At 50.7% G+C, this 18,878-nt stretch overlaps 1 protein-coding gene across 6 annotated transcripts in view; it reads right to left on the reverse strand.

Annotated features, from left to right (window-relative positions):
* Positions 1 to 18,508, reverse strand: part of Prima1 (proline rich membrane anchor 1) — a 53,082-nt gene extending 34,574 nt beyond the window's left edge. For 2 of the 6 annotated variants that reach the window (XR_008218359.1, XM_052738844.1), the window contains exons 1-3: positions 18,239 to 18,348; positions 17,501 to 17,624; positions 11,579 to 11,714 (exon numbers count right to left, since the gene is read on the reverse strand). Coding sequence is in view for 5 of the 6 variants with exons in the window: in XM_052738844.1 (XP_052594804.1) it covers positions 11,579 to 11,714; positions 17,501 to 17,593 (229 nt within the window). In the remaining variant the exon portion in view is untranslated. The other 4 variants (XM_052738845.1, XM_052738846.1, XM_052738848.1 and 1 more) reach the window with 4 other exon arrangements.
* Positions 18,509 to 18,878: the final 370 nt, after the last annotated feature.

Raw genomic sequence — 18,878 nt, forward strand, 5'->3', positions numbered from 1 at the left:
ACAAGCAGCTGCCATGAGAATTAACACGGGTGCAGCCTGTACCCCGACTCGTTGCTAGCTCCCTCATCTTCACAGTAATTCGTCAGCGTTTAGCAGCAGCTGTGTTCTCATTTCACATCTGGAAGTGGAGATCAACAAAGTGAGGAGACTTGTTCAGGGTCACAAATTCCAGTGGGAGAAGCCTCCCTGAGGAGGCCCTGCTGTGGATGAAAAGTGGACTCAGAAAGAATGGTCTAAAAGGTGCCTTGCAGCACAGGCTCCTGGCCTGGGAAGTAAGCAGAACTCAGGCAGACTCTACCAAGGTGAATCTGACTCTGTGCCTTCACCACAGTCAATATTGGAGAGCCTAGAACAGTGATGTCCCCAAGGCCAGAGACACAGGAAGCCAGTCCAACCCCATCACACCCATGTTTTCCCCTTGCCGGTGTAGATCCGTCCTGCCATGTGCCTCCACCTTGACTCATGAATCACCTGGGCAGCTATACACCGAGCCCGTGCAGGATGGGATTAGGATATTTGGAAAGCTGGTGTGATGCGCATGGGAAGCCAGGCTCAGGCAGTTGGGGTTCAGGCAGTCCCCTAGAAGAAGGGGCTCTGCACAAGCAGAGATGTAGCTCTACAATGTGCCACAGCACACTTTGCCTGTGATCACACACATAAACATACACCTAACAAGAAGTAGCTTAAAGAAGGAAGGGTCTATCTGGACTTCTGGTTTGATGACATAGTGCATCCTGGTGGGGAAGGAGCATTAGCAGGGGTTTGATGTGGCTGATCACGTTATGACCTCAGCCAGGAAGCAGAGAGAGATGAACACTGGTGCCCAGCTCAGTTTTTCCTTGTTACTCAGCCCAGGAGCCCAGCCCATTGAATGGTACCACTCACACTCATCAGTTAAACCTGTCGGGAAATGCCCTCTCAGATGTGCCCAGAGGTGTGTCTCCTGGGTGATTCTAAAACCAGACAAGTCGAGACTAATAATTGTAGGAGTAAATTAATATAAACGGAACTTTGTAATGTGTTCTTAGTTGCTAGATGCAAATTAATGAATGGAAGACTGAAATAATTCCTTTACTGAATAGAGAAAAGAAAATTCAGTTAAAAAAACATTTAATAACCAGAAACCCTGGATGCTATTAAAGATCTCAGATTCTTGTCTGGTTGCAGCACCATGCTGGGGATGCCCTGGGCTTAGTGTACAGTAGAATGTGAGAGTTGGCCCACTTTACAGATAGAAGAATAGAGGCTGACCTAGGTAAGGAATTTGTTAAAGTAAGATTCATACTGACAAAAATCCTACTTATGGAGAGTTGGCCACCCACCAGGGGCAGTGCCAGGCCCTCATTCATGTTTTTTTTTTTTAGCTCCCACAACTATCTCTGAGATGGAGAAAACAGGAATCCCAAGAGGCAGAGTGACCAGGATACAGCTGGAAAGAGCCAGAGCCCAGCTGGCCTCCAAGTCCTGCCTCCAAGACCAGGAATGTGGATCAGTGACCACGAGATAAAAACAGTGCCTCCAGCAAAAGTCCCAGGAATATACCTTTGTAGCCCTGGGGAAGACCAACTACCCATCAACACAGAGCAGGAAGCAAGAAGTTTTCAAAGTCCCCGAGTGTCTGATACCCTCGCTACATCTGGTGCTAACACCACCTCCAGCCGAGAGCAGGATCAGTGGCATCTGTGGACCTTTACTGGGAGTCTGGCAGCCCTCAGGGAAGCCAAGGTGATGGGGACTGACTTCACCTGCTGTGACACTGAGGGCAAGCAGACCATGCCCCCTTCACACTCATCATGACCCAGGAGAACTCTAGCTTATGTGTGATGGGAACCTTTGCCTTTTAGAGTTCCATGGCACTAAATCTGGATTAGTACTGAGGAATTCAGTGCTTAAGATGGGAGCAGGGAGGAAAAATAATGGGGCACCACTCCTTGGCCCCTCTTGATCTTCATCACCATCCTACTGCGAAATTACAAACCAGGATAGGGTGCAGTGAGTGGTATCCTCCACTCAGTGACTCCTCAGAGCCCAGCAGCGTCCCTGCATCCCTCTCTCCTCCTCAGGTCCAGCAGCATCCCTGCATCCCTCTCTCCTCCTCAGAGCCCAGAAGCATCCCTGCATCCCTCTCTTCTCCTCAGGTCCAGCAGCATCCCTGCATCCCTCTCTCCTCCTCAGGCCCAGCAGCCCTGGATCTTCTAGAATGGTCTCAAATCAGACTAAGTTAGCTCAGCACTCTCACCTGCCCCTCGTCTAATCCAGCCACCATCACCGCCATCTTTGGCTGGACCACAGTACCACCAGCCTTGTCACTGGGCCCTAACCTCTACCCTTTCCTTCTTCCTTTCTCCCTTCCACAGGACCAGTCTCTGAAAAGCAAGTGTGAGGCCTTACCATCTAGAGGTTCCCTGCTGCACGTAGGTAAAAATCCAAACTCCTTTCCTGGCCTCTGATGACCTGTGCAGCCTGTGCAGCCTACAGCTTCCCCGTGCAGCCTTCCCGTAGTGCTGTCCTACCCCCATGCCTCTAAGGCCCCTCCTGTTTCCACAGTCTGCAGTCAGCAGCCACAATGGCTTTTTTCACAGCCCTGCCCCACATGAGGACCTTGCACAGGCTGTTCCCTCTGATAAGAAGGTTTTTCCTCCCATTCTCTCAGCTTCCTACTTCAGTGGGCTCTCAGCATACATGTGATCTCAGGTCCACTGGAGTCAGTGGCCATCCTGGCACCCCTTCAGAGCACAGTACATATTATCTTCCATTTTCCTACACTACGTATGTCTCTTACTATCTATCACAGCTCCTCATGAATATATAAAGTAAACCATAAGTGTTATGACTCTGGGGACCCTTCTGTCCTGGTCACTACATTCTCAAAAGCCAGCCTATGCCTGATGCACAGAAGATACCCCAAATATATCTGGGAAGTAAACTACTGAGGCCAGGGGCTAAAGAGCTGGAGTTGTCACTAAGGACCTAGCAAGATACTCAGCAATTGTGCCTATCTAAGTACTTAAGCGCTAGTCAACCAATTACATATTTAAAAGCTGGGATGATTGTTATATAGGAAAATGAAAAGCCACAGAGCATGTGCTGGTATGTGCATGTTGCTGAAGAACAGCATGGCTGCCCAACATAACCGTAGTATAATGACAGCACGAGGAGGGCTGAGGCAGAAAAGCTATGGTTCAAGGCTAGCCTGGGCTACAGGGAGAGTTCAAGACCAGTCTAAGCCTATCTTAAAAAAACAAGCAAACAAACAAAACAAAACAAAAACAAAAACAAAAACAAAAACAAAACAAAAAACAAGGGCTTGGGATGTAGCTGGGTGAGGTCATTTGCCTGGCATGTGCAAGGCCCTAGGCTTTATCTCTAACACTGTAAAAGCAAAAGACACACATGCACACACACACACACACACACACACACACACACACACACACACACACACACACAAAGAAAAAAGGAAGTAAGTGAATTTTCTGACCCTCTTCATTAAGAGGTAAGGTCTAACCCCGACTCCTTAATGAGCCAGCTCTGGCCACTTGATTCTATGAAACAGGACACAATAGGCATAGTGTTGTATGTCTTTCTCAGCCACACCATCAAAAGGGATGCACCTTCTGCCTGCCTTGCAACCTTGCAACTTGGCCTCCATGTTGTGAGGAAGCCTGAACCACTTGGTGACATCATGTGCAGATGCTCTAGAGGATGGCCCAGCCGAGGACCCAGCTAACAAGTGACCCAAGCCACTATCAACTGCCAGACCTGGGAGAGCAAGTCTTTGGAATAACCTAGCCCCAGGCAGTTAACTACAACTTCATAAAAAAGTGCACGGGGAGAACATCCCAGAGGGATCAGTGGACCCTGTAATCTGGGGAGGGAGGTAGCAACCGATCTGTGGGTCATCAACTGAGGTAGCTTGCTCTGTAGCCATGTGAAACCAGAATAGGGCTGGGGTGAGGTGAGATTTGCATGAATTAATGTGAACCCCTCAGAGGCAGGCTGGCCCTTCCAGCAGGGCAGCCTGGAACAAGTAACTCGCCCCTTCTAAAGCTCTGATCTGTTTGGAGAAAGTGGAGAGAATGCCACCTATTATAAAGGAGAGTCTGAGGGCTCACAGAGCTCCTGCCTGCAGGACTGGGGACTAAATATTGGTTTATTTCTTCTGTTCAAAAATGGAGAGGGGAAGGGAGAATTCTAGCTGAGCAGGGTAGCACATGCATGTAAATACTTGGAAGACCGAAGGAAGGAGGATCTACAATTCTAGGCCAACCTTGCTTACACTGTGAGACCCTGCCTCAAAAAATAAAATATTCTAGAACTTCCATAGCTTAACTGGAATCTTTCTGTTAATATGTGGCTCTTGGCACATAAGGGACCCAAGCGACCCCATTCCCAGCTCTGCCACTGCTGTGTGGCCTTTGGGGAGTCATTTAACTTCTCTTATGATTTTTGTAAGAATAAAATAAATGCAGAAATAAAATCTATCCCCTGCTTTGAAGTCCTTGGGCTCTGCGGACACACCAGCTCACGCCTCTGCTCTGCCATAGCTATTTCTGGCCTGGTCGCCTTGAGGCCCGTCTCATAGAGGGGGTGTGCGCGCTTTTCCTTGAGGGCTGGTACACAGTTCTTCTTCCCATGACCTGGGTGATCTGAGTCACAGGCAGGGACAATAGGCCACAGCTGGCATTTACAAAGCAAACTCAGGCCCTCAGTTCTGGTGGCTGCCATGGGCTTTGCCTGGGTATTGTCCCTCAACACCTTCTAGAAATACTATCATGGACGGTGGGGGCCCCCACTTGACTCTGAGGATCAGAGACTGGAAAGGACTGTGAATGGAAGCCTCAGAGTCCTTTTTTCCTTTGTGCTGAAGATTTGTGGAATCTTAACATTTGTGAAATGTTAAGAGCCCACTACATCTCAAGTTTATTCTTAGCCAGGTTCCAGACTCCTATCTAGACCACTGCTAGTTTGATGGTTAGTGGCCTAAGATTAGTACAACTGTTAGCCTTAGTAATCCCTTTTTGAGACAGGTTCTCATGTAGCCCAGGCTGGCCTTGAACTCACTCTATAGTCAAGGATGACCTTGAACTTCTGATATTCCTGCCTGTGCCTCCCAGGGGCTGGAATTGCAAGTGTGACCAATCATTCCCAGTTCAACCTTAATAAAAGTTTTATTACATTTGTGTGTGTGTGTGTGTGTGTGTGTGTGTGTGTGTGTGTGTGTGTGAGAGAGAGAGAGAGAGAGAGAGAGAGAGAGAGAGAGAGAGAGAGAGAGAGAGAGAGAGAGATTATGCATGTGTAGAGGCCAGGGGATATCTTGCAGGAGGCATTTTCTCTTTCTGCCTTGTGGATCCTGGAGATCCAACTCAGCTGGTCAGGCCTGGCCATCGCACCAGCCCAGCCTTCACATTTATTAGCTGCGACTTGCTGAGTGGTGACTGGGTTCCAGGCTCTCCATGAAGTTCACTTTACATAGAGATCATGTGATACCCACGTGTGACAGGGATTGCTCCTTGTCCTGGTTCACAGCAGCTCAGGAGCCCGAGTCATTCATGTGTCTAATGAACAAAAGTCTAGAGGGCAGGAAAGCCAGGCTCTGCATCCCTGCTCTGTGACATCACCTTTGGGGTGGCATGGGGTTTGCCCAGGGTGGCCTGCAAAATCTCCAGTCTTCACAGTAGGCCCTTCCCAGGGGAGAAAACAGAGGCCTGAGAAACTGCAGCTGGCCCGATGTCCCAGAGCTGAGGGAAAGGGTCTGGAGGGCTCCAAAGCCCTTTGAGTGGCATTCTTTAGGACTCTGCTTCTTCAAGTGCCCCTGTGACTAAGAATCACCCTCATTTGAAAGTGAGTGATGAATTCAGGTTGTTAGGCCCCATGCTGACCTAGTGAGGGAGGGATGCTGGGGAGCAGGTCCAGCATCTTCTTAAGACAGCTTTCCAGGGATTCTGAGGACCCTGCCTTGGGCCCCCCTGTAGCCACAGCTCACAAACTCACTAACATGCACAAAGAATGATGCCCCCTTTGCCCTATGTGTGGGGGTTATGGGCAGAGCATGGAGAACAAGTTGGCCTCAAATAAACATTCTATTCCACAATCTTCCATGGCATGCCAGGCATGGTGGTGCATGTCTATAATCACAGCACATGGAAGGTTGAGGTGGAAGATCTCAAATTTGAGGCTAGCCTGGACTACTACATACTGTCTCCACACATTAACTCATTCACTCATTCATCCACTTGCTTACGCACTCACTCTCTCACACATGAACCTTCTGTATCACAACAACTATTTCTAGACACCTTCCTAGTGGCAGCAAGGGTGAGGGGTGTTGGGACAGTGGCACAGAGCTGGACCCTACCGAATACAGGGCAGGCCCGTCCCCAGCCCCACATGCAATAAATATCCCCCAAAGGAACCTAACAGGAAACAACTTTTAAAATCACCTTGCCTCTGCCAGGGACCCACAGCTGAGCAGCTTCCCCAGCAGGACTTTGGGGGCCCAGGTGAGTCCTGAGGAAACCGGGATAAGCTAATCACCCTGAACAGCCAGGAAGTGGCTGAGTGTTGTCTGAGTGATGAGGGAGGTCTGCTCAGTCTCATGGAGGCCACTCATGGAGGCCACCCACGGATCCCCGCAAAGGCTTCTGATCATTACCTCCACTGGGTCTGCACCAAGGGCTGTCTCTCCCTGTGCTGTCTACTCCAGGCACATGTTCCCCAACCCTTGTACCTCTGTGACAGCTGCTCCTGTCCTGTGCCTTCCCAACTTCCTCCTCAAGTCCTATCTCCCTCCCTGCCCATCTAGTAGAAATGGAGACACCATCACAGACATTTTACAAGCTAGACCAACCCATCTCTAAGGCAGAATCTCCTTTAGAGAGCTTGTCAACTAGTAGCTGTAAGCCAGGAGCTTTCCATGCACTGGTCAGGGCTGAGGCCTGAAGAAAGTGTTCTTGATGTGAGTGACCAGGGAATCCCCTTTGGGGATTGGATGTTCTTTCCTCAGTAGCATCCCTTCAGCCTCTGAGTCTAGCTGGTATCCTCAGGCAGCTTCTTTCACAAATGATTTCCATGGGATGAGCTGCAGCCACCACCACCTGGCTAGGATTCAGAAGTATTTCTCTCCTTTGAGAGTTCTCAGGTCGTGTGTGTGTGTGTGTGTGTGTGTGTGTGTGTGTGTGTGTGTGTGTGTGTGTTGGCAGGGACATGGGTGATCTATAGCCTATTTTCTAAATGAAGAACCTGCACTGTTGAGGGGATCCTGGAGCTTAGAGCCATAGGGACAGCAGAGGGATTGAGAGAGACCCAAGACCGAAAGACAGGAAGAGAGAGAGAGAGAGAGAGAGAGAGAGAGAGAGAGAGAGAGAGAGAGAGAGAGACTCCCAGATCATCCATGAATATAGCAAATCTAATACTGCAACATTCTGATTCATGAGCTAAAAGGCTATCATCTTTCTCTCTAGCTTTTGCATTGCACAAGTCACTCCCAGAAGTATTTCTAGAAAGAAAAGGAAGAGAGAAGGCAGTGGGGAGGGAGATACTAAGGACAAAGTGCAAAGACACATATGTATGAAAACGGGATAATAAAATCTGTGACTTTGCTGTGGAAGGACTGTCATCAAACCCTTACTCTGCTGTGGACCCTGCGTGCTACACTACTGACCTAGCAAGGCAAGATGTGCCTACTAGTGTGACGGTGGCATGACGGTTAAAGGGTGATCAACCACTTTCAGCTTGAAATTGAGGACTGCTCCGCGAGAAGGACACAGTGTTTGGTACTGTGTCAGTACCTGGTCAAAAGCCCGTGTCATAGACCATCATGAGGAACCTACTGCTATCATTTTGCTAAATGGATATTATGTCCAGCACAAGGGCCTTCTAAATATTTATGTAAATGCCCCTGGGAGAAGCTTTCTGTTGCCATAGGTAGCAATTATTGCAATGAGAATAAGCGTTGAATGCTTGGCCCTCAATGAACCATTTTTATCCCTTCCTCCAAGGCTCATGCGGGGTGGAAAGAACGTAAATGCCAGAGAAAGGAGTGCAGCGCTGTGGAATGCTGTCTTCTGGACACGACATGACTGTGGTACTCTTGAACTCCCAGCATCTGTGATTATCTGCACAAGACTGGGTTTGTCAATATTTCGTCAAAGAGGGGGAAAGGGCTCACAAAGTCCCACTCTTCCCCGAGGATCTGTGGGCAGTTAATATTTGTGGAGGGGGAGAAAGAGATGTTTTCTTCAGTGGTGTAGCCACTGGCAAGTTGCCTATGTTCCTGGAAATAACCTCTCACCTGTGCTTCTAGAAGTAACCATAATGAAGCTCACTGGGGCACCAACAAATAAAAATAAAAGACGATAAAGGAGGGATGCGACTGGCCGGCAGTAGAAGAGGGTCAGTGAGAGCTGGGTGGAACCAGAGAGGGTGATGGGGGACAATAACAATCAGAATCCATTACAGACAGAAGCATCGTTTCTGCTCTTTATAACTAAGCATCCTGCTATTACTGTTTCAACCAGACTACTCTCGTCTCATCCAGAAACATCTTCCTGCCCACAGCTTGGCTTTGTTCCCTCTACCACATGGCACCCTCTCTGCCCTCAACCCCCTTTTCTGCAGCACCCAGCCTGGCTTCATGTGTCAGGGAGCTCTGGACATCAAATAATCTCAAGATGCCCCCACATTCTTGTCTGACAGACCAAGCCCAACACCCACTGCCAGCTGTTGACACGGCTGACGTCTCTGAGCAGCAGGTGCGATGATATGCCATTTACCTGCCTACCATCTCTGTTGGCTCATTGCTGTCCAGACAGTGTCCCCAAAATGGGCCAGTGTCCCTGCAGTACTGTAGACTTCAGACAGCACACAGTGTGCAAACACACTGGAGCTCTTACAGTTGGATCCTGAGTGCCCTCCAAGCGCCATGTGTTGAAGGCTTGATACCCAGTCTGTGGTACAACTGGGGAGAGATGGGACACTTAAAAGGTGGGACCTAGTAGGAAGAAGTTAAGTCATTAGGGCTGTGACCTTGAAGGTCATACTGTGATCCCAGGCCTTCCATACTTCCCTTGCTTCTTGGCTGCCAGAACATGAACAGGCCTCCTCTATCACTCACTCCCACCGTGACAGACTGTGGGCCAACACATATATCTGAAGCCAAGGGTCAAGCAACCATACACTGAACCCTCTGAAACTGAGTCAAAACGATCCTTTCTGGTTAGTAAGGTGATTATCTCAGGTGTTTTGTTACAGTGACAGAGAGCTAACACAAAATCTGTACCAGCAGTGGCACCACCATCAACATAACATGCTCCTTTTGATTCTCTTACAAGCCTACTGATTTACATCATAAAGCACTGGCTTGTTTTCATTGGATTTGTTTCTACTGGCACTTTCTATCTAAGCAAGTGGTCCTGGTTTCTGGTTTCTGGCTTCTACAAAGCATTCTATGGCAACAGGGGTGAATATACACAGAAAAATGCAGGCAGATGAGGTGATACTTGGATATGGGGAAACTGGTGAGCTATGATCCATGTGGCTTGCTCACCCAGGCCCAGAAGATCTGTCCTATGATGCTCCTTTTAAACCCTGCTGTGATTTGGCTGTCATTTGCCCCAGCAAAACTCATATTCAGACTTGGTTGGCTGCCAACACAGTGACATGTGGAGGTGACACCTTAAAGAGGGATTAATGTCTTTCTCATGACACTAGATGGGTTCTCTCAGGAATGGACAAGCCTCAAGAGCAGTTGGTTCTGGCTAGCCTTGTTCCTCTGACATCTGCACGTGCCTGCCTGCCCTTTGGTCCACCATGGCATGAAACAGCAAAAGGCTCTTACCAGATGCTGCTCCCAGTCTTAGGTATTCCAGCCAACACAAAGCTTTTCCCTTTATAAACTACCCAGTCTCAGGCACTGCCTTAGAGCAACAGGAAATGGATTAAGACAACCCCACTGGAGGACTGTGATACTCCAAACAGGTCTCACACAGTCCTACCTCCCATCCTTTGCCCATGCTGTACTTCTGTTGGATGTCTTCACACAACCTCCACATCAACCCAGGAGAGGCCCACTTATCTCACAGACCAGGTTCTGCATGAATGGTGAATCACGGGGCGATAATTCATCCACCTCCCCAGCCACAACTTAGAAGAAACAGCCCCCACCCCAGGTGGAAGACGGTAGGAAGGCTAATTTGAATTTTAGGGGTGGAATCTTGCCTAACCACTCGGGAATTTCCAGTGTCCCTGGCAAACACTTTGCATATTCTCATAGGCCACCCTGTGGGTTGCTGATACAATACCCTCTGTGGACCTGGGTGGTCACAAGAGGACAAGACAGTCCCGCTGTGTCCAGTGCAGGTGTGTAGCAATACACTGAGTTGCAGGGACCCTGGCTGAATGTGTGGAGCTATTAGATCCCAGCATTCGAGTGTGGGGGCCAAGACTGGGCAGAGAGGATGTCTCAAGAAAGGAAGGTGACATCTCCAGGGACATGTGCCACAGGCCAGCCCTTAGCACAGGGTTCTCTCAGGATAAGCAAGTAAGGGACAGAAAGAGGCCTGAGCAGAGGGCCTGATGGGATTAGGTTCTCACTCAAACCTGCAGCTGAGTGACCTCAGACGATGCTAAGCCCCACCCCAAAGGCTCTGACTCATAGATGTAAAGTAAGCTAGAGAGATTGTGAATAGGTTATTTGGGGTTACCCTCCTAGAAGCAGAGGGTCGCGGGGTACCTATAAAAAGGAAAGAATCCACACAAACTGCAACGATGGCCCTGAACACTGTATTGTCAGCTAGGTACCAAGAGGCTGGACACACAGCCTGGCAGGGATAGAGCCTCATCATGGTTATTTAAAACACACCCACACTTAATTCAGTGGACACATGACATGATCATAGGCATGCTACAGAGCAAACCTAGAGGGACCCATCCACAGCTCAGAATCTCCTCTAGAGACCCCAGGAATCACCACTTGAAGCAGGAAACTTAGCTGTACAGAAGTCGGAGCTGAGGCCATTTCTGACTAAAGAAACGCTCCTTTGTTTGCGTGACTGGGCAATTGCATTGTTCAGAGATGCAGTCACCCAGGGAGGAGGCAAGCCCAAGAGGCTTCAGCAGGTGGGGTACAAATGGCCAAAAGGCAAGAGTGGATCTTGGTTCCCAGATCTTTGCCTTTGGTGCTAGCCTAACTGCCTCCTTAAACAGGCATCAGAATTGAAAATTAAAACTGTATGGGTAGGGTATTTAAGATCGTACCCAGCAGCTGCCCCCTTTAAAGATCTGGCCTTCAGAACATTCCAGGCTGGATCACTTATCAAATGGAGATTGACTTTTATCCGATTAACCGATGGAGAAGCATCCTTCTCCATCTCACAGGAGCATTCTGGGGGAAGAGCGTTCTGCAGACTGCAGGGGAAAGTTGGGTCTTGGCTTCCCTCCCGCTCGGCCAGTGGAAAATTACAAAGAAGACAGAGCTGTCCTCCGTCTCATCTTGTTCATCGGCTCTTCCCGGGCACAAGAAAACATAGAGAGGAACCCCCAACCCCCGAATAAAACCAATGAACGAGCCTTCACTTACCTGGGGCGGAGAGTAGTCTGGGAGGCGGTGGAGGTGGAGGCGGAGGGGGTAGAGGGGGTGGGGGCCGGCACTGGCAGATGTGTTGGCAGCTGTCAGTCACCTTAGAACAAGACTTCTGGGGCTCAGCATACGTCACCTGCAGATATGGACACAGCCAGGAGACAAAGGAGGCCACGAGGCAGCTAAAAGCTGAACTGAATCTGCCCCAGGTCCCTTCCAGGTCACAACTTGGAATTCTTCATTAAGACCAAAGCAGGCAGAATAGCTAGGCCCCAGAGGGGTTATACCCAAAGAGCGGCAGCTAGACAGCACAAGTTAAACCCTCACCTTTCTCGTCACAGCTCATCCAGCCTTTCTGTGTCTGTGGGGTGGGGTGGGGGGGCAGAGTCCCCCCCATCTTGGAGAGGGAAGCTACCTGGCTGGGCCTTGTTCTGCATCTCATATGACCAAGGGACAGGGTAACCTCCTGATGTTCTCTAGGTAGCATTTGGGTAGTTCGTGGTCAAATCATCCAATCTCCCAGTGGCCCCCAAGTACTTCCTTACCACTCAGAGGACCACATGGCCCACAAGTCACGGCATAAGCAGCCCTTGGCAAGCCTCTATGCATCTGTCTCTTCCTCCCCCACCCTCCTGTCATCTCTGGCCATTGTATATGCTGTCCTGGTGGCTGGAATGTTCTCCCACCTGATCTACTTTGTCACCATTCAGCTCTGCCGTCACTTCCTTGGCCAAGCTGAATCTCCTTCTCAGAGGTTCCCTGGTATCAGGTCTCATTTCCGTTACTTCGTTCTAACCTGTCTTCACTGTGGGACTGTAAGCTACGCCAGGACAGGGCTATGCCTTGGCTTCCCTCTCACTATTAGAACCAGCACCTCAGGGAAGGGCCCAGCACTCCCAGAGAGCCGGCCTTTAAATGAACAAGCATCAAAGAATGGACTAGAACCTGTGCCTCATAGGTCTGGGCCTGGGGTCTTCCCAAGATGGGTCTCTGTCTCTTGATGTCAGCTACAGGAGGTTGTGATCAACAGTGGTTCCTCACTCTAGCTGTGTCCTGGAACCACTCAGGCAGCTCCAGCACATTCCTGCCTTAGCCTTACCTATGACCAGTGAACTGAGCCTTTTTCAGGGGATCTGGACCTGGGGTGTTTTGCTTTAGTCTCCCAGTCAAACACAGAGAGAGCTAGCCTGAGAACCACGTGTTAGACAATTGCCCATGTTCCTCCATATGCAGAGGATTGTAAAGTCAGGAATCCAAAGCTGACTCCACGACAAGAAGAAAGGAGTTGGGGCAGTCCCTTGCCTCGGTGAGAAGCACAGTTAATTATTCTGGCTTCGTGCAAGCAAATAGAAACACAGAATAGCAATGTCCCTGCAACTTCCTCCAGTGCGTCATTGCAGGTGGGTCCCTTAGAGTCCCTCAGTTGTGTGAGAGGGGGCACAGGGCTGGGTGCTCCCTGTGCAGTTGGTGGCAAAGTGGGAGTCAGGGTGGCAGTGAGAGGCTGGACCAATTTAAAGCCCCAAATTAATACCTTAGAGGCCAACAGGCTCTTACAGACCACCTCTTGGAATTTTAAAGGGCCATTGACTATGTTTCTGACCCTGGAAAGCAGCCCTGTCCCCAAGGGAAGGGTGCATCCTCAGAGAATGAGGGTCTTTCGTTCTTGCACCGACATGACTCAGTTGTCGGAGCTGGAGGTAAGAAGAACAGACTCTCTGCCATGTGTCTGAGTCCCCCCTCCAATCCGGCCTGACCCCCCTCCCTGCTCTATACCATCTCCATCTAAGACTCAGAGCTTGGGCATGTGAACTCCAGGCCATGCCCAGCCAGAGCAATTACTTTTCCAGTCTCCAAGGCACACTCAACGCAGGAGCGTTCAGGAAGAGCACATTGGTTTGACCTAGCCTGACACGATGACCCATTTTTTTTTTTTTTTTTTTTTTTTTGTGAGAGGTTACAAGGGTGCAGATCCACGAGGGTGTTTTTAATAGGATGAAATGACAGGCAAGAAAATTGAGAGCGACTTTCAAGACTGAAGGAGGAAGAAATGAAGGAGCTCGCATTTTAAAAATCAATGGATCCTGGGCTCTCATGTGAAGGCTCCACTGAGACCCAAGTGAACAACAGCTTAAAAACCTGTCCTCGGGGTTGGGGATTTAGCTCAGGGGTTGGGGATTTAGCTCAGTGGTAGAGCGCTTGCCTAGCAAGCGCAAGGCCCTGGGTTCGGTCCTCAGCTCTGGAAAAAAAAAAAAAAAAAAAAGACAAAACCTGTCCTCACAGAAGGGCCAAGTCTGAGCTGACTGTCCTTGCCAACGGGTGAGCTCTATCTGGGGCCCCACTGGAGTTTCCTTTAGGTTGGTTCCGCGTGAGCCAATAGCTGCTAAGTCCTCCCTCCATTGAACCCTATACCCACCAACAGGCTTCTCTTCATCTTTCAAAGCCCTTTCTTACACAGTCGTCTGAGACAAGCTGTCCTTGCAGCCTGACTTGGGCCTCCCTGTTCCCTGCTTTCTCTTCACCTTGCAAATATTCCTCTTTGGGGCAGTGCCCCTGCTGTTTTATACTGCCTGTCTCTTCAGGCAAAACTACAGGTGTCCTGGGACAGACAAGTAGGTGGTATGTGTTGCATTCATCCTGAGCAAGTGACATGCTAAGCCCTGTTAGCGACATGCTGTCTTCATGAGGACTACAGATATGGGAAGCGTATTAGGCATACAGTAGGTGAGACAAGGGATCAGCCTAAATAATGGGCTCAGCATCCAATCCAACACTGTCAGAGTCCAGTGACTGTCTGATGCTTTTCTCATCTGCTGTGGAGAGTTTAGTTTTACTCACAGCTCCAGGGACAGCCAGCCCATCATGGCAAGAAATACCCAGCAGCAGGAGGCCGATGCGGCTGGTCACACTGTGTCCATGTCAGAAAGCAGAGAGACATAAATGTGGACAGAGGCAAACAGAGACTTTATTGGGAACATGGCTAGAGGTCATCATGGGATAGCCTGGCTGAGAATTTGGCTGCATTTTGCCCATGTTCTGAGAATTCGAGTTAGATTCAAGGCCAATTTGTGTGGCTCTCACATCCAATGTGGATGTTGCCTCCTAAACATGTCCAGAACTTACCTACGTCTCTCGATTCCCTCTGTTACTGTCCTACGCCAGGTATCCATGTCTACTGAGTAGCACCTGCCTCTTACCTAGTATTGCTCGGGGAAACAGCCTTGTTAAATTTGAATGATGGATAAACAACACTGTATCTGACAAATACCCCCAGGATTGTACAGAATATACTTATGCTAAAAGCGGAAACAGGCTTTGCACCTATCTGCTCTTGGCTCCCTGTCTTGTGCCCTGGAATCAGAATCCATCCTCCCTGCCAATCCAGGTTGAGATGTCTAAAGTGACAATCCGAGGCATTGTCCCCAGGAGTGAGTCCCAGGATCAAATCTCAACTTTAAGACAGTCGGGGGCTGGCCTGCTCCTTTTCTCCCCAGGTCTTGCCTCATCCTTGCCCTTGGCTTCAGCCTGTCCCCTCTGTCAAGATGCTTCACCATCTAGTGTGAACTGGCCTCTCTCACATCTCGGTGGTGACACCTCAGTGGGAGTTTGCTTGGACTCTTTTTCCAGGTCTGAGCCGTTTGCTCCTCCTGAGAGCTTTTGCCTGCAATGACTTGTTTAACGACCTCGCCAGCACAGCCTGCCAGTGCCACAAGGACAGGGGCCACTAAGCCCCTTGCACTTGATACACAACCTGTCATCCAGGAGGTGCCCGGTCAGTGCTGCTGCTGGAAAATGCCAGCCGAGGGAGCTGAGTGTAGGACTCAGCTCCACCACGTCTGGGAGAGCTTCACTTGGTGCCAGCACACAGGGATGCATAAGGCCAGATGCAAGCCTGTCTCTCTGGCACTCGCTTTAGACGAGCATCCACAAGGATGATGGCTTCTGGCATCTTTTAAGGAGATAGGCCAGCACCACAGTAACTTGATGAGACACACTCCTGTCACACCTAATAAATCTGCCAGCCTGTCATCCTCTTCCCTTACAAGAAAAAAAAAAAAAAAAAAAAAAAACAAGCAAAAAAACACAACCACAACTAAAGTGAACTTAGAGAACCCTAAATCACAAAAGCTCCATTCCAGACACATTAAAGAGGGGGTTAAGGAATGTCCCCACCAACCTTTGACAATTAAAATGTCATTGGACTTGAGCAACTCGGTGTCTTGTCTTGCCATAGCCAGAGGCTTCCGCCAATTTCAGGGGAGGAACCTGCCACACGAGGGACCCAGGTTTCTTGTCTCATCAACTGGCCCATTAATCACAAGACAGTTGTATCAGGCCTATCCTTCAACCCTCTGGAGGATTCTTAGGAAGAATGCTCATGGAGGCAGTGATGGCTCCAAGCTCTTTCTCTGCGTTGAGGGAACTCCTGCAACCGGACAGATTTATCCTCTCCACTTAAAGAGAAACACATGGCCTTATGAGCTTGCATGCTTCTTCCTCTCTCCTGTGTTCCTTCCCAAACCCAGCTCTCCTGCTTAAAAACAAGACCCATTCATTCCCAAGCCCCCTTCCTTTCCTCTGCTCTCTCTGCCCCTATCATTTGTAGATTAATTTTCCAGAGCTTCAGGCCAAGATCTTGCCCATTCTATTTAACTGGAGGATTCTTTTCTAATTGATTTTCATGAGACTTGATTTGTATTGAGTTTGAGAATCTGAAACACACTCACACAATTGCTTTTGTCAAAACTGCCTGGCTGTAGGGACACACAGAATGGATTTTGTTTTGTTTTATTAGTCCTTTGAAGGGTAGGGCAGGTAGCAGTGACTCTTCTCTTTAGGGTCTCTCTGAAGTGCAGGGCAGCCAGCACTCTAGTCTCAAGGCAATATTATCAGTGCTCTCTTGGTCCTAACTGAAAGATCTTTGGGAAGACAGAGAACGAAGCATGTAAAGGCATAGACAGGTGAGCTCTGCCATGGAGCCCAGCTAGAAGTTGAACCAAGGGACCTAGTCTCAATGGCCCAAGTGTTCTTTGAATCCTGAGGACACAGACAAAGCAGTCATAAGCCAGAGACAGGCCAGAGCAGAGAAAGCAGAAGCATTGGACTGTGCTGGGGGTGGGGTGCCTCTAGAAAGTGATGGAGATGGGGGTATCTGCCCAGTGGATGCAGGACAGGTAGCACCTTACATCCCAGTAACAGCAGGGACAGCTTCTAACCATGTTTTCTGTGGTCCAGGTGAAGTACCAAGTAAACAAGTACTGACCCCATAGCAGTAAGAAAGGAGAAAGCCGGGATCAGAGAGCTTCAGTATGCTGGCCAGTTGCTTGGCTGGTGAGGACAGCTGGGCATGGGGATTCTGGGTGGGACTAGAGAACATCCCATCCAAGCCTCTCTCTGCCTTGAGGAGTAACTGCAGTTGGTGGACTCTTGCTTAGCCTCTGCCCTGGAGACTGGGGGACCAAAGGTGAGGGACTTGTCCTCTGGTGGTCTTGACAGATGTTCTGTGTGAATGATGGCCCAGGTGGCAATAATTCATCCACCTGCCCAGGCACTACTTACAAGAGACAGCCCCCACCCCAGGTGGAAGACAGTAGGAAGACTAATTTGAAGTTTAGGGATGGAATCTGGTAGGAAACAAAGGACCATAGTGGGATCCTTTCTCTTTTTAAGTTCGTTTCTTTTCCCAAAGGCTGCAGCAGAGATGACTATGAGGTCTCAGCACCTTTCTATGCCAAGTTCGGTCCTGTAGGCCTCAGGCCACAACTGAAGCTCCTTTTGAAGTTTATCTTTTGGGGGTCAGAGCATGCTGTAGTTGACCAGCTTTTCTTTCTTCCCAACTGTCCCCAGGACCAGTCAGTGGGTGGCTATAGGGAGCGCTCTGAAGTGACCCCACCCCTACCCAGGAGGCCTCTACCCGCCTCTCACCTGAACGAAGCCCCAGAGTGGGTGAAGCGCACAGTGCAGTAGTAGTGAGGGCCAGCAGCAGCCACGGCGCAGCACCAGGTCCCGGAGTAGCATCTCGACCCGCGGCGCCCACTGGTGGGCTGAACTGTCCAAGGGAGCAAGGCTTGAGTCAGATGGACACTGCGCAGGCACAGTAGCATCAATTCAGGTACCAGCGCGGTGAGAACTCACTTGCCCCGCACTTTGGGGCACCTGCGCAAAAGCAAGCCTTCATCTTCGTTGCAGCGTGCACACTTGCTCACTCTCAGTGCATCCCAGAACTCACACCCTATCCTGGCACAACCGTCCTCCCCCTCAGGATACTGCGTGCATACCTTGATCCCATGCACGCCTCCAGAAACATTCAAACACACTTACTGAACCTCATACAGCCCCAGAAACTGACATGCACAACTCTGACGAGGAGTAAGCTTCAGACCCAGCGAAAACCACTCACTCTGCGCGCACACGCACTGTGGCCCCCATGCACTGCCACCGACTCCCGCCCGCACACTCCTTGACTCTGCATGCACAGTACCACCAAATCACTCTCTGCGTGCAATCTCTCTGCCCCAGGGACTTCACTGCGCACACTGCCACTTAGGCACCTCCGTGCGCGCCCCCATTGGCCGCCCAAGCCCCAGCTCCTGCTCCCGGGTAGGCGTAGGTTTTCCCGAACGCTTTCATGCTCGCCCGCACCCCTCCGGTGCCTCACGCCACCTTGTCTGGCGGCGACCCCCACCGATCGTCTATACTGGGAAGGGAAGTCAGGGTTCCCCTCACAGCAGCTCTGTTTCTCAACGGCAGGACGGCCCCCATTTAAAGCCAGCCGCCTCCCCAGTCCCCCGCCCTCTAGGCGGGGCCTCCAAGCTCACCCTGGCGGCTGCGCGGGCGCTCGGGGGCTTCACTCGCAGAGGAAGAGCGCGGGGCGCTGAAGCAAAAGTTTGCGCGCGGCTTGGGCCTCCAGGGCAGCTGATCTGGGGACCCGGGGTGCGGCGCGCTCGCACGGGGCTCCGGGCTGCGCTTGGCCGCGCGCGGGCCAGGAAAGGCGGCCACCCCGAGCCCGGGGCCCGGGTTGACTGCCCAGGCAGAGGGCGGGGAAAGTGTCCTCGGATCCTTGGGGAGTCGGCCGCCGGAGCCCTCCTCCAGCCCTGCCGCGGGTCCCTGCGCCGCCCGGGTCCCCGCCCTTCCCGGTGGCGCCGCGCGGTTGCCCGGGGCGCTGGGTGCCTGGGGCCCTCGGGAGGCAGCGGGCGAGAGGCGCCGGCCGGGAGCACCCGCTCCGGCAGCAGGGCCGCGGGCGGAGGCGAAATAAATAATGCACGAAAAAGGAAAACAGACGTGAGCGGAGCCAGAGCCTCGC

Source organism: Peromyscus californicus, unplaced genomic scaffold (assembly GCF_007827085.1).
Source record: "Peromyscus californicus insignis strain IS unplaced genomic scaffold, ASM782708v3 Scaffold_15__1_contigs__length_86483966, whole genome shotgun sequence".
NCBI classification, from domain to species: Eukaryota; Metazoa; Chordata; class Mammalia; order Rodentia; family Cricetidae; genus Peromyscus; species Peromyscus californicus.